Here is a 16403-nt window from a genome sequence, read left to right on the forward strand (position 1 = left end):
CTACACGAAGACGGAGGATGGTTTTGAGATGCAGCTGGGTGTGAATCACCTGGGCCACTTCTTCCTCACTCACCTCCTGCTAGACCTCCTGCAGGCTTCAGCACCCAGCCGTATCGTCGTGGTCTCCTCTAAGCTTTACAAATATGGTCACATCAACTTTGATGACCTGAACAGTGAAAAGAACTATGATAAAGCCTTCTGCTACAACCAGAGTAAACTGGCCAACTTGCTGTTTACACTCGAACTGGCTCGTCAGCTGGAGGGCACCGGGGTCACAGTCAACGCTCTCACCCCGGGCATCGTGAGGACCAGACTCGGGAGGCATGTTCAAATCCCCCTCCTGGCAAAGCCGCTGTTTCACCTCGCCTCGCAGCTTTTTTTCAAGAGTCCCCTGGAGGGGGCTCAGACTCCCCTCTATCTGGCCTGCTCCCCGGAGGTGGAGGGAGTGTCGGGGAAGTGTTTCGCTAATTGTGAGGTGGAGGAACTGATGGCCAAAGCTACAGATGACCAGGCAGCCAAGAAATTATGGGATATAAGCATGAAGATGGTTGGACTCGCTGACTGAGCAGAGTCCTGTTCTGTGGATGGTATTTCCAGGGGACTTAAGAATTTTTGGACAAGATCATTGATTTCCAGCAACCCCACTGACTGTTTTGTAAGAGTTGTCTTGTGAAGATACCAGTTGCCACCTTGGCCTTGGGAATAAAATCATTAATTGACCAACATATTGTGCCAAAGACGTGTTTAAGTATCTGTGCCTATAGCTTTTTTTTTACTTCCCAGAAAGACTGGTTTGGAATTTGAGGCTAAACTGAAAAGCATGTTAAGGTAGCACACACCTATTAATGGAATACTCCAGTGAATTAAAACTATTCTGATACCATCAGAAGTAGTAATCCTCATGATGAGTAAACTGACTTTAATGGGAAAAAAGGCACTGAAAGCATTTCTAAAACTAGCCAGTGCCTGGTTACTCTGAGGTTATAAATACAAAACCTAGAGAGTAGTGAGGATCTTGTTCTATTTGTTTCTTTATGGCAGTGTTTTAAGACTCTCACACACATCAAGAACAGAGAGAACCTATCTCTTCATAGTGTTGCTGAGTTGTCCCACTTTCCTCCAGTGTGAGGTCACATTATTGCTTGTGCTGTGCAAATCCTCAGAGAGCAAATCCATTTGTGGTTCAGCTACTGTATTTGAATGCAGAATTTGTGCATCTTATAGCATGTACGTATCCTGCAGTGCAAAAGAAAGAATAAGGGGGTGGGATAGGGGTGGGGGGGTAGCTGTTAATCTAGCTTACCTGCTGGATATGTTTGAAGTGTAAATGCTCTCCGCTGTGTGCGGACGAGGTGGAACTCTAAAGTCGAGCCCGCAGGTCAGCGAGACGCAGCTTCCTCCTGTGGATGAATTCAATCTTACAAGTAAATCCTCTCTCACCTCTGAAAGGAGATATAGTAGCAAATATAATGTTAATGTCAGATGCAAAAGAATAAATAGAAGAAATCTTTTGAAATAACTGAATGTCCTGTATACAGTATGCCAATAGAACAGCTGTTCACTAAGCAAGCTGAATATGGAGGCTGCATTTGAGTTGTTTTCATTGTTTAATCTGCTGATTATGTCATACAGTTAATTGTAATAGCCTAATTATTAGAAATGTTTCAAACTACTGAAAACCTCCATTATCCTAAAGCCCAGTGTGAGATCTTAGTGTCTTGTTTAGAGCTGCAGGGATTAGTTGATTAATTAATCGAGTCTGATCTATGAGAAATGGCTCAGAATGTTCTGATTGTCAAATATAGAAGAAAACTGTAATAATGTGCTACAAATTATTAGCAAAATTACACATTTAGGAAGCTGCAATTACAAATTATTTGGAATATTTGCCTGAAACATAGCTTTGTTAATTAATTAATCAACCAATCACTTAAGGCCCGAGTACAAGTAACACCTCAGTGGGGCTCTTTCTGATTAATCAAGTGGTGTAATTGAATAGCCTGCTGTGCAAATTGTCATAAAATATTCAAGTCCAAGGTGATGTCTAAAGTTTTGTGCAAAACCCACAGAAATTTGCAGCCAGGGTGTGTTTGGCTTTTTTCCTTCTGAAACGACTAAACGAAATCAGATGAAATGATCATCAAAATAGCTGGTGATTACTTTTATGTCTAATCAATTAATTGGCCAGCTCAGTGTAATATACTGCCCTAAAAGAGCAGAATTAGCAAGTGTGCAGCACAGTGGAAAAACAAGCTTCGAAGTTGGATTGATTGTTGGGTTATTTGAGCTCTAACTTTTGTTCGCCCCCTGAATATCTATTAAAGCTCAACACTTTTTACATATTGCAAAATCATGCACTGTATGATGAATTTGAGCTGTTAGTGTGTTTTATTACAAATACTCACAGAATCACTTCCATTATACTGTAGGATTTTCTTGGTGATGGCTTTGGGAAACACAAACCTCATCTCTGTTTTGAACTGGGCAGAAATCCTTCTCTGCTAACCTGTTTTCAAATTAACACAGTGATGAAGAAAGGCTTCACAGTGACTCAGCAGGCACAAACCACACAGTTTGAATGATGAAGGGTCCTCCTCTCAACTCAAGTCATTTCAACTGATCATATGTGACCTCACTTAAAAGCAGAGGGGAATTAGAACATCATATTTCATTCATGCGCATAAATCCCCACACCGTTGCATCCGGACACTACAGGAAGGCCGGGAGCTTATATGTATAATTTGTGCTTTATTAGGCAAACAAAACAACCAAAATATATAAACATGCATTGTAGTCAAATAAACTGGGTTACAGTGGCTTAATGGGTTGTGGGCATCCAAGTCTGAGGTAGAACGGGGGCAGAAAAACCTCTCCATAGGATACAGAAAAGCAGAAATAAAGTAATACTGACTGCTAAGACAGATCTCAATACATTCCATCAATAACAATATAAGACACCCACCAATACTGTCATAATCAATCAGCACAAGAAAAACAAAATGTGTTTCTTGTAGTTCTTTTGAGGGATTAATTTGCTTTTTGTTGTCCTGCTGTGTTAAATATTCATATTTACTGTAAATCTTCACAACGTGATTACAAATCATGACTGATACAAATCTATGTGCAGTTTATTTGGGCATCAATTCTCAGGTAAACTTCCTCAGAGTTTTAAAATGCTGGGTTGACGGTTTTTAGTTTATATACAGGTTCTAGGTTTATCAAGGGCATCCACGTTTTGTTTGATTGTTCTGGATGGATTTCTTGCTAACAGCTACATACAAAATATATCACTTAATTTGTAGTTGTAAGTATATATTTGTACATTTTAGATTTAAATCCATACGCATTCTTACAAATTTAAGGGCTGCCTGAGCTCCACTCATTCAGTCACCCCGGCGTCCAACTTTAAGCATGACTTACTTCCTCTGGACCGCTATAGTGTAAACTGCTGCCAACCATACATTCAACCCTTGTGAATAATCAGCAATGGTAACATAAAACTCTGTTTCATGAAACCAATTTATCTGGCTCCTGGCTTCTATTCAAATCTTTTTTTTTTTTTTTTATCAAAATGGCCGTGCTAACAGTAGGTGTGGCTGGACACACCAGGGCCAAGCATTTAACATCCTAGCAAAGAATAAGCCTGATTGAAAGTCCTTCAGTTCAGAAGTGTTCCATAGAGCTGGGCCTTGGTCAAACTGTCCTTCCTGGAAAGTCCCAGGGAGCCAAATGCTTGGCTGTACAGAGGAGGCGGAGGGGGTGGGGCCAGTGGTGGCGACTGGCTCAACTGTGCAGGCAGGCTGTGCATTTCCACTTGATAATGCTGCAGCTCTGCGGCCATCTCCAACGACCTCTGGTTGAGAGACTCGGTGGAGCTGTTGGGGCTGGGGTCTACATAATCTGTGTCCTGTCCACCAGCTGCCATGTTGCCCTCCCTGTCTTTGGAGCTCCCTGAGTGGTAGAGGCTGTGTTCTGACCCCTGGCTGTCCTCAGCTCGGTACAGGTGGGCTTGGCTGTGGGGCTTGCGCGGGTGGGTACCGGTGGTGTTGGGTGGGGGGCCTGCCGCAGCCCTGGGCTGCATTCGGGGCTGGGGCTGGCAGCTACCCACACTGGGTCCATGACATCCACGCCGTGATGATAATAGTCAGCCCCCTCCTGGAAACTGCTGTAGAGCGGCCCGAGTCGGATCTTAGCAGGCCGGACAGAGAAGTGCTGCTCTGAGAAACTGTAGGGCGAGGCCCGGCCTGGGCTGCGGTAGGTGTGGGCACTTAAGTCCTCCACACTAAGCTGTCTCCATCGACCAATTAGCTCCTCCTCCTCAGGGGCTAATGTACTGCCTCGACGACTGTCTCCGTAGGCAACGCTTGGGGATGAAGAGGGAGGAAGCGGCTCATAGGGCTCACTGAAACAGGATGACATAGTACGGCTGTAGACGGGCGAGCTGCCGTTCTGGTGGTGGCTTAGCTCTGTCTGCTGGAAGGGATGAGCATTGGCAAAGCCTCTCGGACTGTCCCCCTCCCAGGATGAATCACTCTTTCGCTCATAGTCCCCTGCATCTCTCCACTCCATGTAGAGGGAATGATGGCGAGGGGAGGAAGCTGCACTGCTGGGTGGGCCATTGCCTTTGTCTTCTGACCCCCCTCCACTGAAGCTGGAGTAGGAGCTTGAGCCTGCACCCACTGTGGCAGGAAACTTAGCAAAGTGCTCCTGGGGGAAGCCAGCTCTCAGCCCTACTGATCCCTCCTCTGGGTTACTATCAGTGGAGTTCTGGGGCCCATATAGCAGTTTCCTCTGACCATGAAGATCCATGCTGGGCCTCCGCTCGCGATGGCGGTCATCAGGGCAGTACAGGGCCGTGTCGCTACTGTACAGGTCAGATTTATAGGCTGCACGGAGCCCCAAGCGCTCTCCTGGGCCCAAGCTCTCCAAAATTAAAGTATGGTCCTGGGCTTGGGGGCTGGGGGAGCGGGAGGCCTGGCTGCTGCTGCAAGCCTCGTCTGGCTTCTCAAGCACTGTGGCGATTAAAGAGGCCGGGACAGGGTCGGAGTAGGTGTGACAGAGAGGAGGCTCCTCCATGTGCATGGTCAGTCGCTCCTGAAAATCAGCAGGTAGCTAGAAGTGTCAGAGAAAAGGGAGGGGCAGAGAAAAGTGTGATATAAATGCTGCTGCACCAATAGATGGAGCTGCACTGTAGCACAGGGTTACTGTTTGCTCTAGTGACTACTTTAGGCGTGTTTACTGTGTACATACATCTCACACTGAGAAATGTGTGTCATAAAATCTTGGCTGCGATTTGTGTCAGATTGTGCACAGTTCTTTTCCATAGCCCCACAGACTTTTCTTTTTGCCTCCATGGTTTTGGTTTGTGTGTGCCCATGTTTTTTCCCCTATACTTTATTCAAAAGCAGTATGTTGTTACAAAATTCTGCATCATTTCAGAAAACTTTATGCTTATGCAATTCACAAGCAATTGTCATTGCAGTGAGTAGTCGCCATCTTACAGTGTCTTTGGAGGTTTTATTATACATAGCAGGAGTCACATTGTGAGAAACTTGTCCTGAATTTCTGACACTGACAGGATTTCACCGCAGGCTGTGTTTGGTTGCCAAAGCTCCATATGGGCCATCGGTGCATGTGTCTCACAGTGTGATCTAGGATCAAAGAGTTTACCACCCAAAACTGCACAGTGTAAAGGGGCCTGAACATGAGAAATCTGTATTCCAATGCATTTTTGCAAGATATCCAGCTCATACTTCACTATTCTTTATTCATTTAATGTATGTGACTTTTTGTTTTTATCCTTTCCATTGTAGCTTCTGTTGTCCCTGTATACAGCGGTATGTGTGTCAGTATGTCACAGAGTACAGTAGGTGATTTCTGAGTATGACACCAAAACACACACCTGTGCATTTACCTAACTTTGACTGGAATAATTATGTTTGTGACTACAGTAAAAAAAAATCAGTGTGATTTTCAGTGACAGGAACCTCAACAGAAGTGAAAAATATCTGTTGACATGAAGGTGAACTGAGTCTGAGCCTTCTGAGGTTCTTGGAACAGAAAGACATTGTTCTATTCAGTGCACTTCTCAATAAAAAAAAGCCTCCATCCACTGTGTGCCTCTCCATAGCAACAAGAAATAAGTGAACTGCAGCAAATCATCAACAGGACTCTAATCAGTTGTTCCTAATTGGCAATGAGAGGCAAGCTAATTATAACTTTGTAGACAGAGAAAAGACAAACACCACAAAAAAAACATGAAAAGACATTTTATCATAACAGTTTTATTACAACTTGGACCAAACTAAACGCCACTTAACTACTGTCCACACATTTTTCATCACAATTAGCTGTTATGTAATGTTACGAAATCCGAGCCCGATCATTTTATACCCCCTCTGTTTGTTTCGCAGCAAACCAAACAATTAAAGCACTTCAGTAGGGAGCCAACGCAATTCTCAAAATGCTGCAGCACCATTCATCAATATGCTTTCGATTAGATTCCACCCACGGGTCCAGCAGACCCGTGGAAATACAGTGAGTGCACGTATAGCCTCTGACCTCGATTATGTTTGGCAGTGAGACCGCAGAACAGTTTTTCACTACATAACAGATCCTATACAACGAGCGTGTGTATATGCACAGGAGGATGTTTTACGAGCCTTATGCAGCTAAATGCAATTTGCATTTATATTTCCATTCAGCTATATGGGTAAACACTTGAGAGGCATTATTTGACCTAGTGGACTCTTGCCAACTTTAAAAGCCGCTCTCGTCACATGGGTGAGGCATAAGGCCCAGGGCTGATGTAGTGGTCAATACCCACATGCATCTCTTTTCACAAGCAAAAGCAGCATAGCATTATAAGGCTTTGTAATTTGTCACATACTGTAGCTTTAGGTCCTTGAATGGTTAGCAGTCTCTCATGTTTGTGCACAATTTGCCATGAAATAGTTGCTGTGCTGCTTCACACTTAATCTTTGTCAAAGAATTACAGTTATATTTAGTGACAGGAGAAGAAAGTCTCAAGTCCTGTCTCACAGATGGGTACAAGATCTGTGCTACTGTTACTTTTTATATTTATGCCCACATGTAATTTTAGCTCCTTGCCAAAAGAACAACATGAGAATCAAAACACAAGGCAGTTTATGTTACTTTTAAACGAGATATTTAAGGAAAAACAGTAAAGGTATTTTAATGTTATGTAACTTTTCATCTTAAAAGCACACAGTAGGTGTTAACTTTGCCTCCAATGTGATTTTTGTGACAGAACAGTACCATATTTTCAAGAAAAAACAGTCAGTTGTAGTAATGATCCCAGTAATTTGGAAAGAAATGTTACTAAGCAGAAACAAGTTCACTTTTTATTTTCAGTGTACCTGGATAGGAATCATACATTTAGATATAAAATGGCAAAGATTTCTCATTCGTCAGTGGCCATCAATGATTTTCAAACCATAACTACTGTTTATACCATAAACACAACATAATATAAACAATTATGTCTAGATTGTAACTTTTCTAAGCTCTGTCGTATTAGCTACCACCATTTTGAAACCTTGTCTCTTTCACTTATCTACAGCAGTCGTAGCTCCGCCACATCTTGTGAGTAATCTCTACTGCCTACAAAGGGCAAAGAAGACCTTCACTTATAGTCAAGGCAGCAATTTTTGCTGAGAAAACACCTCATTGGTATCTTCCATTAACCGCAAATCACAGCTGTTTTACCAAATGTTTCACTATTACCTGGCTACTGCTGTATTGGAAAAGTATAGCTTTTTCTTTTGTATGTCATTTTCTGGGTTCACATCAAATGTCAGTGTGATAACCTGAGGTTCTTTTCCTTTCTTACCCCTGGTTGACTTTTGTCAAGTAAAAATCTGAATGTACTTAAACTGCTAGGGATTTTATTGAAATCCGAATCACATAAAATGTGAGGTACAGTGGATTCAACTGGAAAAAATATGATTTGAGGCTGAATAAAAGACTGAATGGCTTGTAAAAGTCATTGTAAGGCTCACCTCAGAGAGCTGGGCCCCGTAAAGGGACTTGTTGCACTGGAGCAGCTGAACAGCCAGGTTACAGTCCTTCCTGTATGCATCCTACAGAGGCACAACATGATCACAGTCAGGGATGAATAGTGAAAAATGCTGCTGCTGACTATTTTTCTATTCTCCACTGAGTGAAAACACCTTACTTCTACCCTCTAAACCTTTCTTTATCTCTTCAGAAATGTGGAACTGAATCTGACTGTTAGAAGCCGCAAACATGATCTGTACTGTATCTTTCATTGTGATACTCATTCTCTGGTGCTTTTGTGCAGCTTTGCGAAGAGCAGTAGAAGCAAGGGTCAACTCTAGGGTCTCTAGGGTCAACACTTGGTCCAGCGTGACCCCCAAGACTTCTGACTGTGGGTTTTACACATGAAGTGAAAGACCCAGGGTGTTTCTGCAACCTTAGGAACTAGACCAGGATGACCAAATGTGTAACATTTAATTCACTTATTTATTCAAGAATCATTTTAGTTCCTCCCTGTCATTGTTTCTTGGAGGACAGTTCAGAGTGTAACAGTAACAGAGTTCATCGTGAACCCCAGGAAAGTGAAATTGAGTGGACACTGTCCTGTCATGTTGAAAAAAGATTAATTACACTGAGAATTCCAGCAGCAATCCACTGCCACAGAGTAAACAAAATGGAGCTCATGTGCAGAGTTGCTTTAGAGTTTAAAGTGTGAAAAGAAGGTTAAAAGCGAGAGGAGACATCAGATGCTCACTGACTCACATTGTCCTCTCGCAGCTTCTCGATGGTGAGCTTTGCCTCCATCAGGTGGTTGTTGAGGACGATGATCTCTCTGCTCAGAGCCCGCTTCTCATCATCATGGTGCTGAGACTGACGACAACAAGAGAGGACTTTTAGAAATAACCAACAGTACGAACACTTCGATTTTCACATTTACTTCCAAAGCTTTCAGCCTGTTCATCCGAACATGCATTAAAAAAATTTAATAGCTTTTGTTGAGACTGATCTAATTCCAGTAGTTCACAACATTGAGCCCATTTGTCATGCATTTCACTTGCTCATGTTTAATTGTTATATTTGGCTGCTGAATATATGCTTTGGGGATTTTGTTCTTCACTCTGGTACTTTTCCTGCAAAAGAACACTTGCAGATAAGCTTGACACAGGTGAAGACAATATACCAAAACATTTGTCAAGAGAACAAAAGAATCAAAAAACCTTTTGGATATCAGGTCTTAAAAGAGCAGCTTTCAAAATCCATTATTTCCACAATTTTCCATTTAAATATCGGCTGATACAAGTACAAATGCAGCCAATTTGTGTATCTGTCCTGTATTTATATTTAGTTCCACAGTTTCATGCACAAAAATACAGTATGTAACCTCACACCCTGAGAGTGTTTAAGTGGCAGCATAAGATATTGTAGCTCTTTTTTTGTTACTATGGGTAACTGTGAAACTGCGCAATGCAAAGAAGTGTTGGCTGATGAAGACAGAGATTCCCGGAGAGTCCACATTTGTCTACAATAACCTTTTTGCTGCTGTTTGGAAAGAGGGGAAAGCGGTTTTGCATTTTGTGTTGTGCATTACCTCCTATAATTTCAAGCAGACCTGACACAAAAAATTAGTTTGAGGTTAGTGCTATACATTAGAACTAGTGATCTGCAATATTGTAGTCTCACAGAACTAATTTTTATATATTAATTATTGTGTTTGAGTAATAACACTCACTCAAATATATAAAATTTTGAAAAGTAAGGGTGACTTTTAGTATTAAAATAGTGCTCATCTGGTCTATCACTTGGACAGAATAGTGGTACCTGGGTAACAAATAGTTGAAAACCCCTGCATTAGAAGATGAATACTTGAACGAAATTCAACGCGACCTGTTTGTACCTGAGGATTCAGGTCAAGTTTAGACAGAAATTTAGAAATCCTGCTCAAGAATAGGTCAGGTTCAGTTACGTAGGTCAAACCTTATGCTAAACATGTGTAACTGCACTTGTAAATGCATCCAGGGATGACTGTGGTTCAGTGGGCACAGCGGTCATCTCCAACCTGAGGGTTGGAGGTTTGAATCTCGGTGCCTGCAGTCCATATGTCAAAGTGTCCTTGGGCAAGACACTGAATCCCCAAGTTTCCCCCAATGGTTAGAGCCATCAGTGTGAGTTGGCGCCGCAGAAGGCTGCCTCGGTTCTGTACCGGAAACAAATTATGTGTGTGTGTGAATAAAGTGATTAGCCATGTTTTTTTCTTTACTGTAGACTAATTTAAAGTGCATAAACACTGCACATAACCCAAATGTGCTGGACCTGGGGTCAGGATCGGACAGAAATATGCAGCCCAATCTTTACTCTACTATACATACAGCAGCAGTAAAATGAATTTAGCCTTATGTTGGTTTAAGCATGCATAAGTTTCGTCTTTTCTCTTCAGACTTTCCTCTCTGGGAAAACTGAGGCTGTGTGAGCTGAAGCACAGACACTCACAGTACAGTATATCACTGTGTTTGTCTGTCTTGTAATTACACGCTCTGTAGCTGTGAGGGGCCAAGGGGTCAGATGGGTTTGCGGCACCTCCAGAGTAAACAAGCTTTACGATTATAGAGGGACTTACTCAGCACCTCTTTCACCCTTGAGGAGGGAATATGTGAGATGAATCAATAGCAGCTGATGATGGTGCTCACAAGAGGGGGGGAAAATAAGCTGTTGGCCTGTATTTTAAAAATGACCATTTTTCTTTTCACAACAAGCCAACCTTCAGCTTCCTATCAACTGAACCTGGTATCTTGCACTGTAATCATAACGGCCACAATGATTATTCTCTTGAGCTGTAACAAACCCATTCGCTGAGAACATTTTCAGCTGTCTATTCAACAGCAAAGACACCTGATGGTCATACAGTGTTCTCAGGCAGGCTAGTTAATTGTATCTTTCCACCATCTAAAGCACTGTCTGACAAATTAAGTGCGGTACGGTGCTCTGAGGAACAATGGGTCTGCTTTCTCTTTGCCACTGGAAGGAGGACAGCCAATTGTAATAAGCCATAATTAACGTCATTGGTACCACGAGCAGGACATTCATATTCAAATTGGCTCTCTGAGTTTTCTACACCATCCCTAAACCCCATGACTTGCTTACGTGCTTCTGTTTCTTCTGTCTACAGGTCTACACCGCCAGCACAGGAACTCATATGACTGAATACAGACATGTGCACACACACAATCCCACACAGACACACACAGAAGCCTAAAAACTTACATTTCTGTGGATCTTTTCCTCCAGATCTTGGTTGATTCTCTGCAGTGCTGAGTAGCCGCTTTGTATTCTAAACGACACGACAAACAACATCCGCTTACTTGCAGATAATAGTTTGTATATGCTCATACTGTATAGTGAACTGCAGCAGCCAGAAAGTTGTACTGTTTGTGTTGTATTATTTGTGATTCAGGACACAGAGATAAGCAATGTGGGGCAACATTTTGGGCTGCTGCTTACTCCCTGTCCCATTGGGGGCCTACTGGGGGTCTCAAGCTAAACCTGATGATGAGGTTAATCTACTGTAGATTAAGTTTGTAAATTTCATTCATCCTTTTCAGATGATTCCATTTAGTTTAACTCTTCTTTAAAATGGTTGAAAATGAGAAACACTGTACACTGGTCTTTATGAAGAGAAACTTTCAGTGACTGCTGTGGTGATCTCACAGCCTCACCACTAGAGTGGTGATCTCTAACTTGTCCTCACGAATACAGTTTCCATTCCTTTTAGTTTTTCACTGAATAGTCAACACATCTGTGCTCTTCCTGACAGTAGAACTATGGAAGCAAACAGATTCACAGAAGATGCACATTGAGCTGCAGAGTGACACGACTGCTGCATTGACTCCTGTGTACACAGAATTAGGCAGGTAGCCATAACGTTATGGCTGATTGGTGTATTTAATAATATTGATCATTTACTTTTATGCTGAGGTTAAGCACCTTGTACTTGTGTATGGAAGGTGCTTGTCATGAAGAGATCTGAGCCAACTTCTTTTACTGATGAAGGCCAAGAAATGAAGCTTGTTAAGTGGACTTCTGAGATTTGATTTATGGACTACAGTATGTTGTTGTTGCTGAATCCTCTGTATGTGCCCTGTTGTGTTCAGGTTTGTTTTAAGAAAAGACAGAAGAGAAAGATCTTTAAAAAACAGGTGAAGAAATGAAGATGAAGAAATGTTGGCCAAAATCCCCTAACAGTTTTTCAAACCTTATGTGTCACACAACCATTCGTTATATTCTCGGTGTTGTGCAGTATGGGGGCCTACCGGCGCAGCTTGTCAGTAAACTTGTCCAGTTCCTCTTGTGCTCGACGCAGCTCCGTCTCCAGGTACTGCCGTGTGGAGTCAAACTCGTTCTGCAGCAGCTCCAGCTTGTGTGTTGTGTAGGAAAGCCTCTTCCGTAAGTCCTCCTTCTGCTCCAGCAATGAGCTGCGCACACACACACACACACACACACACACACAGTAGATGATTGTGTTCAGGGCATGTGGTGGAGGAAACAAGCTTGTAACTTGGGTACATGGTTATCTAAATTAACTTTTAAGGGTCTACATATCTTTTTAATGCACCCCTGAATGGCCATGCAGCAGTGATGAAAACATCATGAGAGGGTGATAAAGCAGAAAACTTGTATGCAAAAGTGCTTTGTATGATGAAAACATGGGGCCAAAACACAGATCTCTAATTAAGAATCCAGGCAAGAATTCAGAGCATCTTTGCACATCAGATGAATTTTTTTTCAGTATCAAAGCTCTGCAAGCACATCACAGAAACTCAATCATCAGTGAGATTGGTCCGACTGAAAAAATGGAGGGTGTAATCTGTGATGAAATATGAGGTAATGAACTCTAACACATCATATGAATAAACTGTGAAGGCTCAAATTTACGGGACAGCGATACCCCCCACGTGATTCGGCGAGGCAGCACGATAATGGCTATTTATGATGGCTATTTTTAGAGTATGTGCATTAGCTGGGTTTCAATCTAATAAAAGGGCAAGTGTGAGTGGGAAAAGAGGGAATGTCTGTTGCCGTCTGTTGCTTAATGGACCCTGTATTGACAGACAGATGGAGGAAAGAGGGTAATGACTCTATCTGTAGTCGGATAACAAGGATGGTGATGTGGTCATGTCACTCTTTTCACTTCTTCTCTCTGCCCCTTTATTTTTCATTTATCAGGAAAAAGAGAGAGGGGGGGGGGGGGGGTTGAGGAACACAGAGACAGTAAACCAGGGATATTTTTTTTTTTACTAAGTGGGGATATCATTTAGAATCTATTTAATTAATATGCATGATAATATTACTGCAAAAAAAGTGGAGTGGATTTCAACTGATTGTGACCCCTTCACAGACCACCGGGGGGACGCGGACCACTGGTTGAAAACCCCTGGGTTAAACTAAATGTTAAAGTTGGGAGTTTTAGATGAATTTTTTGTCCCTGTAAACCTCTTTAACGGGGTTATTAACTTCAGTCATTCAAAACCCAATGGTATATAAGGGTAGACATATATTTTTGCTTATGCCTGTAGGTCTTGTATAAAAAACATTCATCTGCATCGCTCCAATATGGTGGAGATGCAGATGAATGTGTGCTAAAGAAAGATACATTTCTCAGACATAGAGCTGTTATAGAGACAAAAATCTCATGGGTTAATTTCAATTTCAATGAGTCTACACGTCCTCATATCTAAATGACAAATGAGGCCATTTGTTTTGCTGCGTGTGTTCCAGAAACTACTCACATCAGCACTTGTGATCTGATACTCTACCTCAGTTACTGTCTGGGTACTTTTTTCCAACCTAACTGCATCACCATTCAAATACACTTCTGTTCATAAATTAGTAAAAAGTGAATGCCTCATTGTTCATAATGCTGCAGCGTTCTATGGTACCTATCTGCCACAGTTATCACATACAGTCACTGCTTTTGGTCTTTGAACAAGAGTTCAAGGAACCAACTTACTGTGAATAACAGCTGAGCTGAGGTGTGATTGCTAAAAGCCACTGATAGGTCTTTTTCACGCTGTGACCTCTCCAGTTGCTGCTTAGCATCCAGCATCTGGGGGAGGAGTAAGGGCTACTAGCATCGGCTTTCTACAGTATTTCATTCCTTTTGCAGTAGCTTAACTAACTTCTGCATTAGCTGCTTAATGTCTCAGACAAGCTAGCTAACGGCTTGCCAAGTTGCAACACTACAGGTAACAAAGTCATAAATTAAAAATAATTGACTCTTATTTCATTGTAACCACAGTCCCTCTCAGAGTTGCCAGCTAGCTAACTTGTGCTTGTGAGGAATCCTGATACTTTCTGTCCTCTAACTCAACCAATAAAATTATTTCTGCCTCCAGCACAACTTTGCATGAAGAAGTGTTTGTACAAGTCCAGTCATAATGGGCTAAATGCTGAATAAAAAGTGCTTCACCTTGTAGAAGTGAAATCGGAAATGTTCATTTCCCACTTGACCTTAAATATTGCTTGTTTTCTTAAAAACCACAGTTTATATGGAAAGCTGCAGCATCTGCAGCCAAGTCAGTGAGTAAGAAATACCTGCCTACACAATGATCCAGTGAATGTCTCCACTGACTGGATGGCATTTTAATGCTGCGTTGCCCAGCAGCCCCCACCTCCCCAACCTCCTGCTTCTCTTTGATTGGCAGGCATTAGCAGGGGAATACAGGTGTTTGTTGTTTGATAGAAGATGGATTTATGTGAAGTAGTTCCAGGGATGAAAAATCCCCCATTAGTGACCTCCTCTGTGAACAGGAGCTGAGTCAGACATGAGTGCTTTCATTTCAGTGAGATGAGATGACAAGGCAACATGACTTCTGGGCTCGGAGAGGTGGGATGAGGCACCGCTGGATGGTGAGAGGAGACATCTTGTGGGCAGATGATCAGACAAACAGATAAAAACAAGGAGGGATGGAAAGATGGCATCTGAGAGATTCACTCTTACCTCTTTTTTGGATGTTTGCCGCCATTTCGGGGGACTTTTAAGGCGGTTTTGCCAATGTATATCTTTTTCATGGTTTGTCTGTGTTCCTTCCCTCTCATGTGTTTATATGGGTTGACCACAGGGAGCCAGCATGTGTGTTAGTTTCCCAAAGGAGACCAGCTAAGTCTGACCTGCAGAGTTACTGAGTGCTCCACCTGTGCTGAGCCTGTCAAACAAAGCAAACAGATAGGTCGGCAACTATTAGTAACTATTGTTCAACCAGGAATCCTATGTGAAGGACAAAGTTGACAAAGGTTTTAGACTAATGTGTCCAATATTTTGCAATAATAGTGATTTGAATGGTAAAAGTTCCCCTATAGTTTCCTCCTTGGCAGGAAAAGAAAGGTTGAAATAACATTCACCTAATTCAAGGCAACATTAAACTCCTAAAAGGTTAAAAGGCACAATTGAACACTTGGTGATGTAGCTTTTCATATATGTTTTCCTCACAGTGTCACACTGTGTTGTTTCCTGCAAAGATATTGTGGAAATGAAATAAAGGTATTTAGGACAACAGTGGGAAATGTCAAGCTTTGGTTGTTAAGACTTAAAGAGCAAGGGCTTCTTTCTGTTACGCAACAACAATCATATGAGGATAAATCCACTGAACACAGTTTGCTACTTCATGAAGTATATGTTGGTTATATGAATATTACATCCCTTGAAACAACTTGTTTAACTTTTTCATTAACTCTGGGCCTCCCTCTTCACATATTCAATATTTGAAGAAAGCAGTAGATATTACAGTCACTGAAAGTTTGGTTTCAAATCTGAAGTATTTTTCTTTTACCATATTTCAAGACTAAATAGGCAACAATCAAAGACTAATCTGCATCTTTGTGACTGTGTAGGTGTGGTTTGATTGAATTTTGACAGTGGTCTGGCAACAGAAGCAAACAGTCCCACAACTGTCACATTACCGATTTATTGAAATCTTTTTCCATCTGAGACACCCTGCTTCAAACTAATGAGAAGAACACAAAGAAAACTAGAGATAAAAATTCATGAATGACAAAAACCGTTCTAAATGTAGCAGTACATCTTGATTTAATGTACAGTAGAATCCCATCACTCACAGTAAGAGGCAGATTAAGAAAATAAAAAAACAAAAATAAATAAGAAAATGAAAGAAACTTAGACCCCTCTTTGAACCGCCACCTTATTGTGGTGGAGGGGTTTGAGTACCCGAATGATCCTAGGAGCTATGTTGTCGGGGGCTATATGTCCCTGGTAGGGTCTCCCAAGGCAAACAGGTCCTGGGTGACGGGTCAGACTAAGAGCAGTTCAAAAGCCCTTTATGAATAGATTAAAATCAAGGACCGTGACGTCGCCCGGCATGGCGCAGCCAGGGCCC

General features: G+C 42.0%; 2 protein-coding genes across 9 annotated transcripts in view; one reads left to right on the forward strand and one right to left on the reverse strand.

Moving 5' to 3' along the window:
• LOC109962315 (retinol dehydrogenase 14) overlaps positions 1–723 on the forward strand; it is a 2111-nt gene extending 1388 nt beyond the window's left edge. The window contains exon 2 of the mRNA XM_020603919.1: positions 1–723. This exon is cut by the window's left edge and continues 59 nt beyond it. Coding sequence (XP_020459575.1) covers positions 1–565 — 565 coding nt within the window. The 3' untranslated portion in view covers positions 566–723.
• Positions 724–819: 96 nt separating this feature from the next.
• The window catches only part of si:dkey-174m14.3 (brain-enriched guanylate kinase-associated protein), a 29568-nt gene continuing 13984 nt past the window's right edge, over positions 820–16403 (reverse strand). For 5 of the 8 annotated variants that reach the window (XM_020603916.1, XM_020603913.1, XM_020603915.1 and 2 more), the window contains 7 exons: positions 15011–15215; positions 12324–12485; positions 11278–11344; positions 8782–8889; positions 8022–8102; positions 4060–5112; positions 820–4021 (listed from right to left, as the gene is read on the reverse strand). In XM_020603916.1, coding sequence (XP_020459572.1) covers positions 3659–4021; positions 4060–5112; positions 8022–8102; positions 8782–8889; positions 11278–11344; positions 12324–12485; positions 15011–15108 — 1932 coding nt within the window. In that variant the 5' untranslated portion in view covers positions 15109–15215 and the 3' untranslated portion in view covers positions 820–3658. The remainder of the gene's footprint in view (positions 4022–4059; positions 5113–8021; positions 8103–8781; positions 8890–11277; positions 11345–12323; positions 12486–15010; positions 15216–16403) is intronic. The other 3 variants (XM_020603912.1, XM_020603918.1, XM_020603910.1) reach the window with 1 other exon arrangement.

Source organism: Monopterus albus, unplaced genomic scaffold, assembly GCF_001952655.1.
Source record: "Monopterus albus unplaced genomic scaffold, M_albus_1.0 scaffold63.1, whole genome shotgun sequence".
In the NCBI taxonomy this organism is placed as follows: Eukaryota; Metazoa; Chordata; class Actinopteri; order Synbranchiformes; family Synbranchidae; genus Monopterus; species Monopterus albus.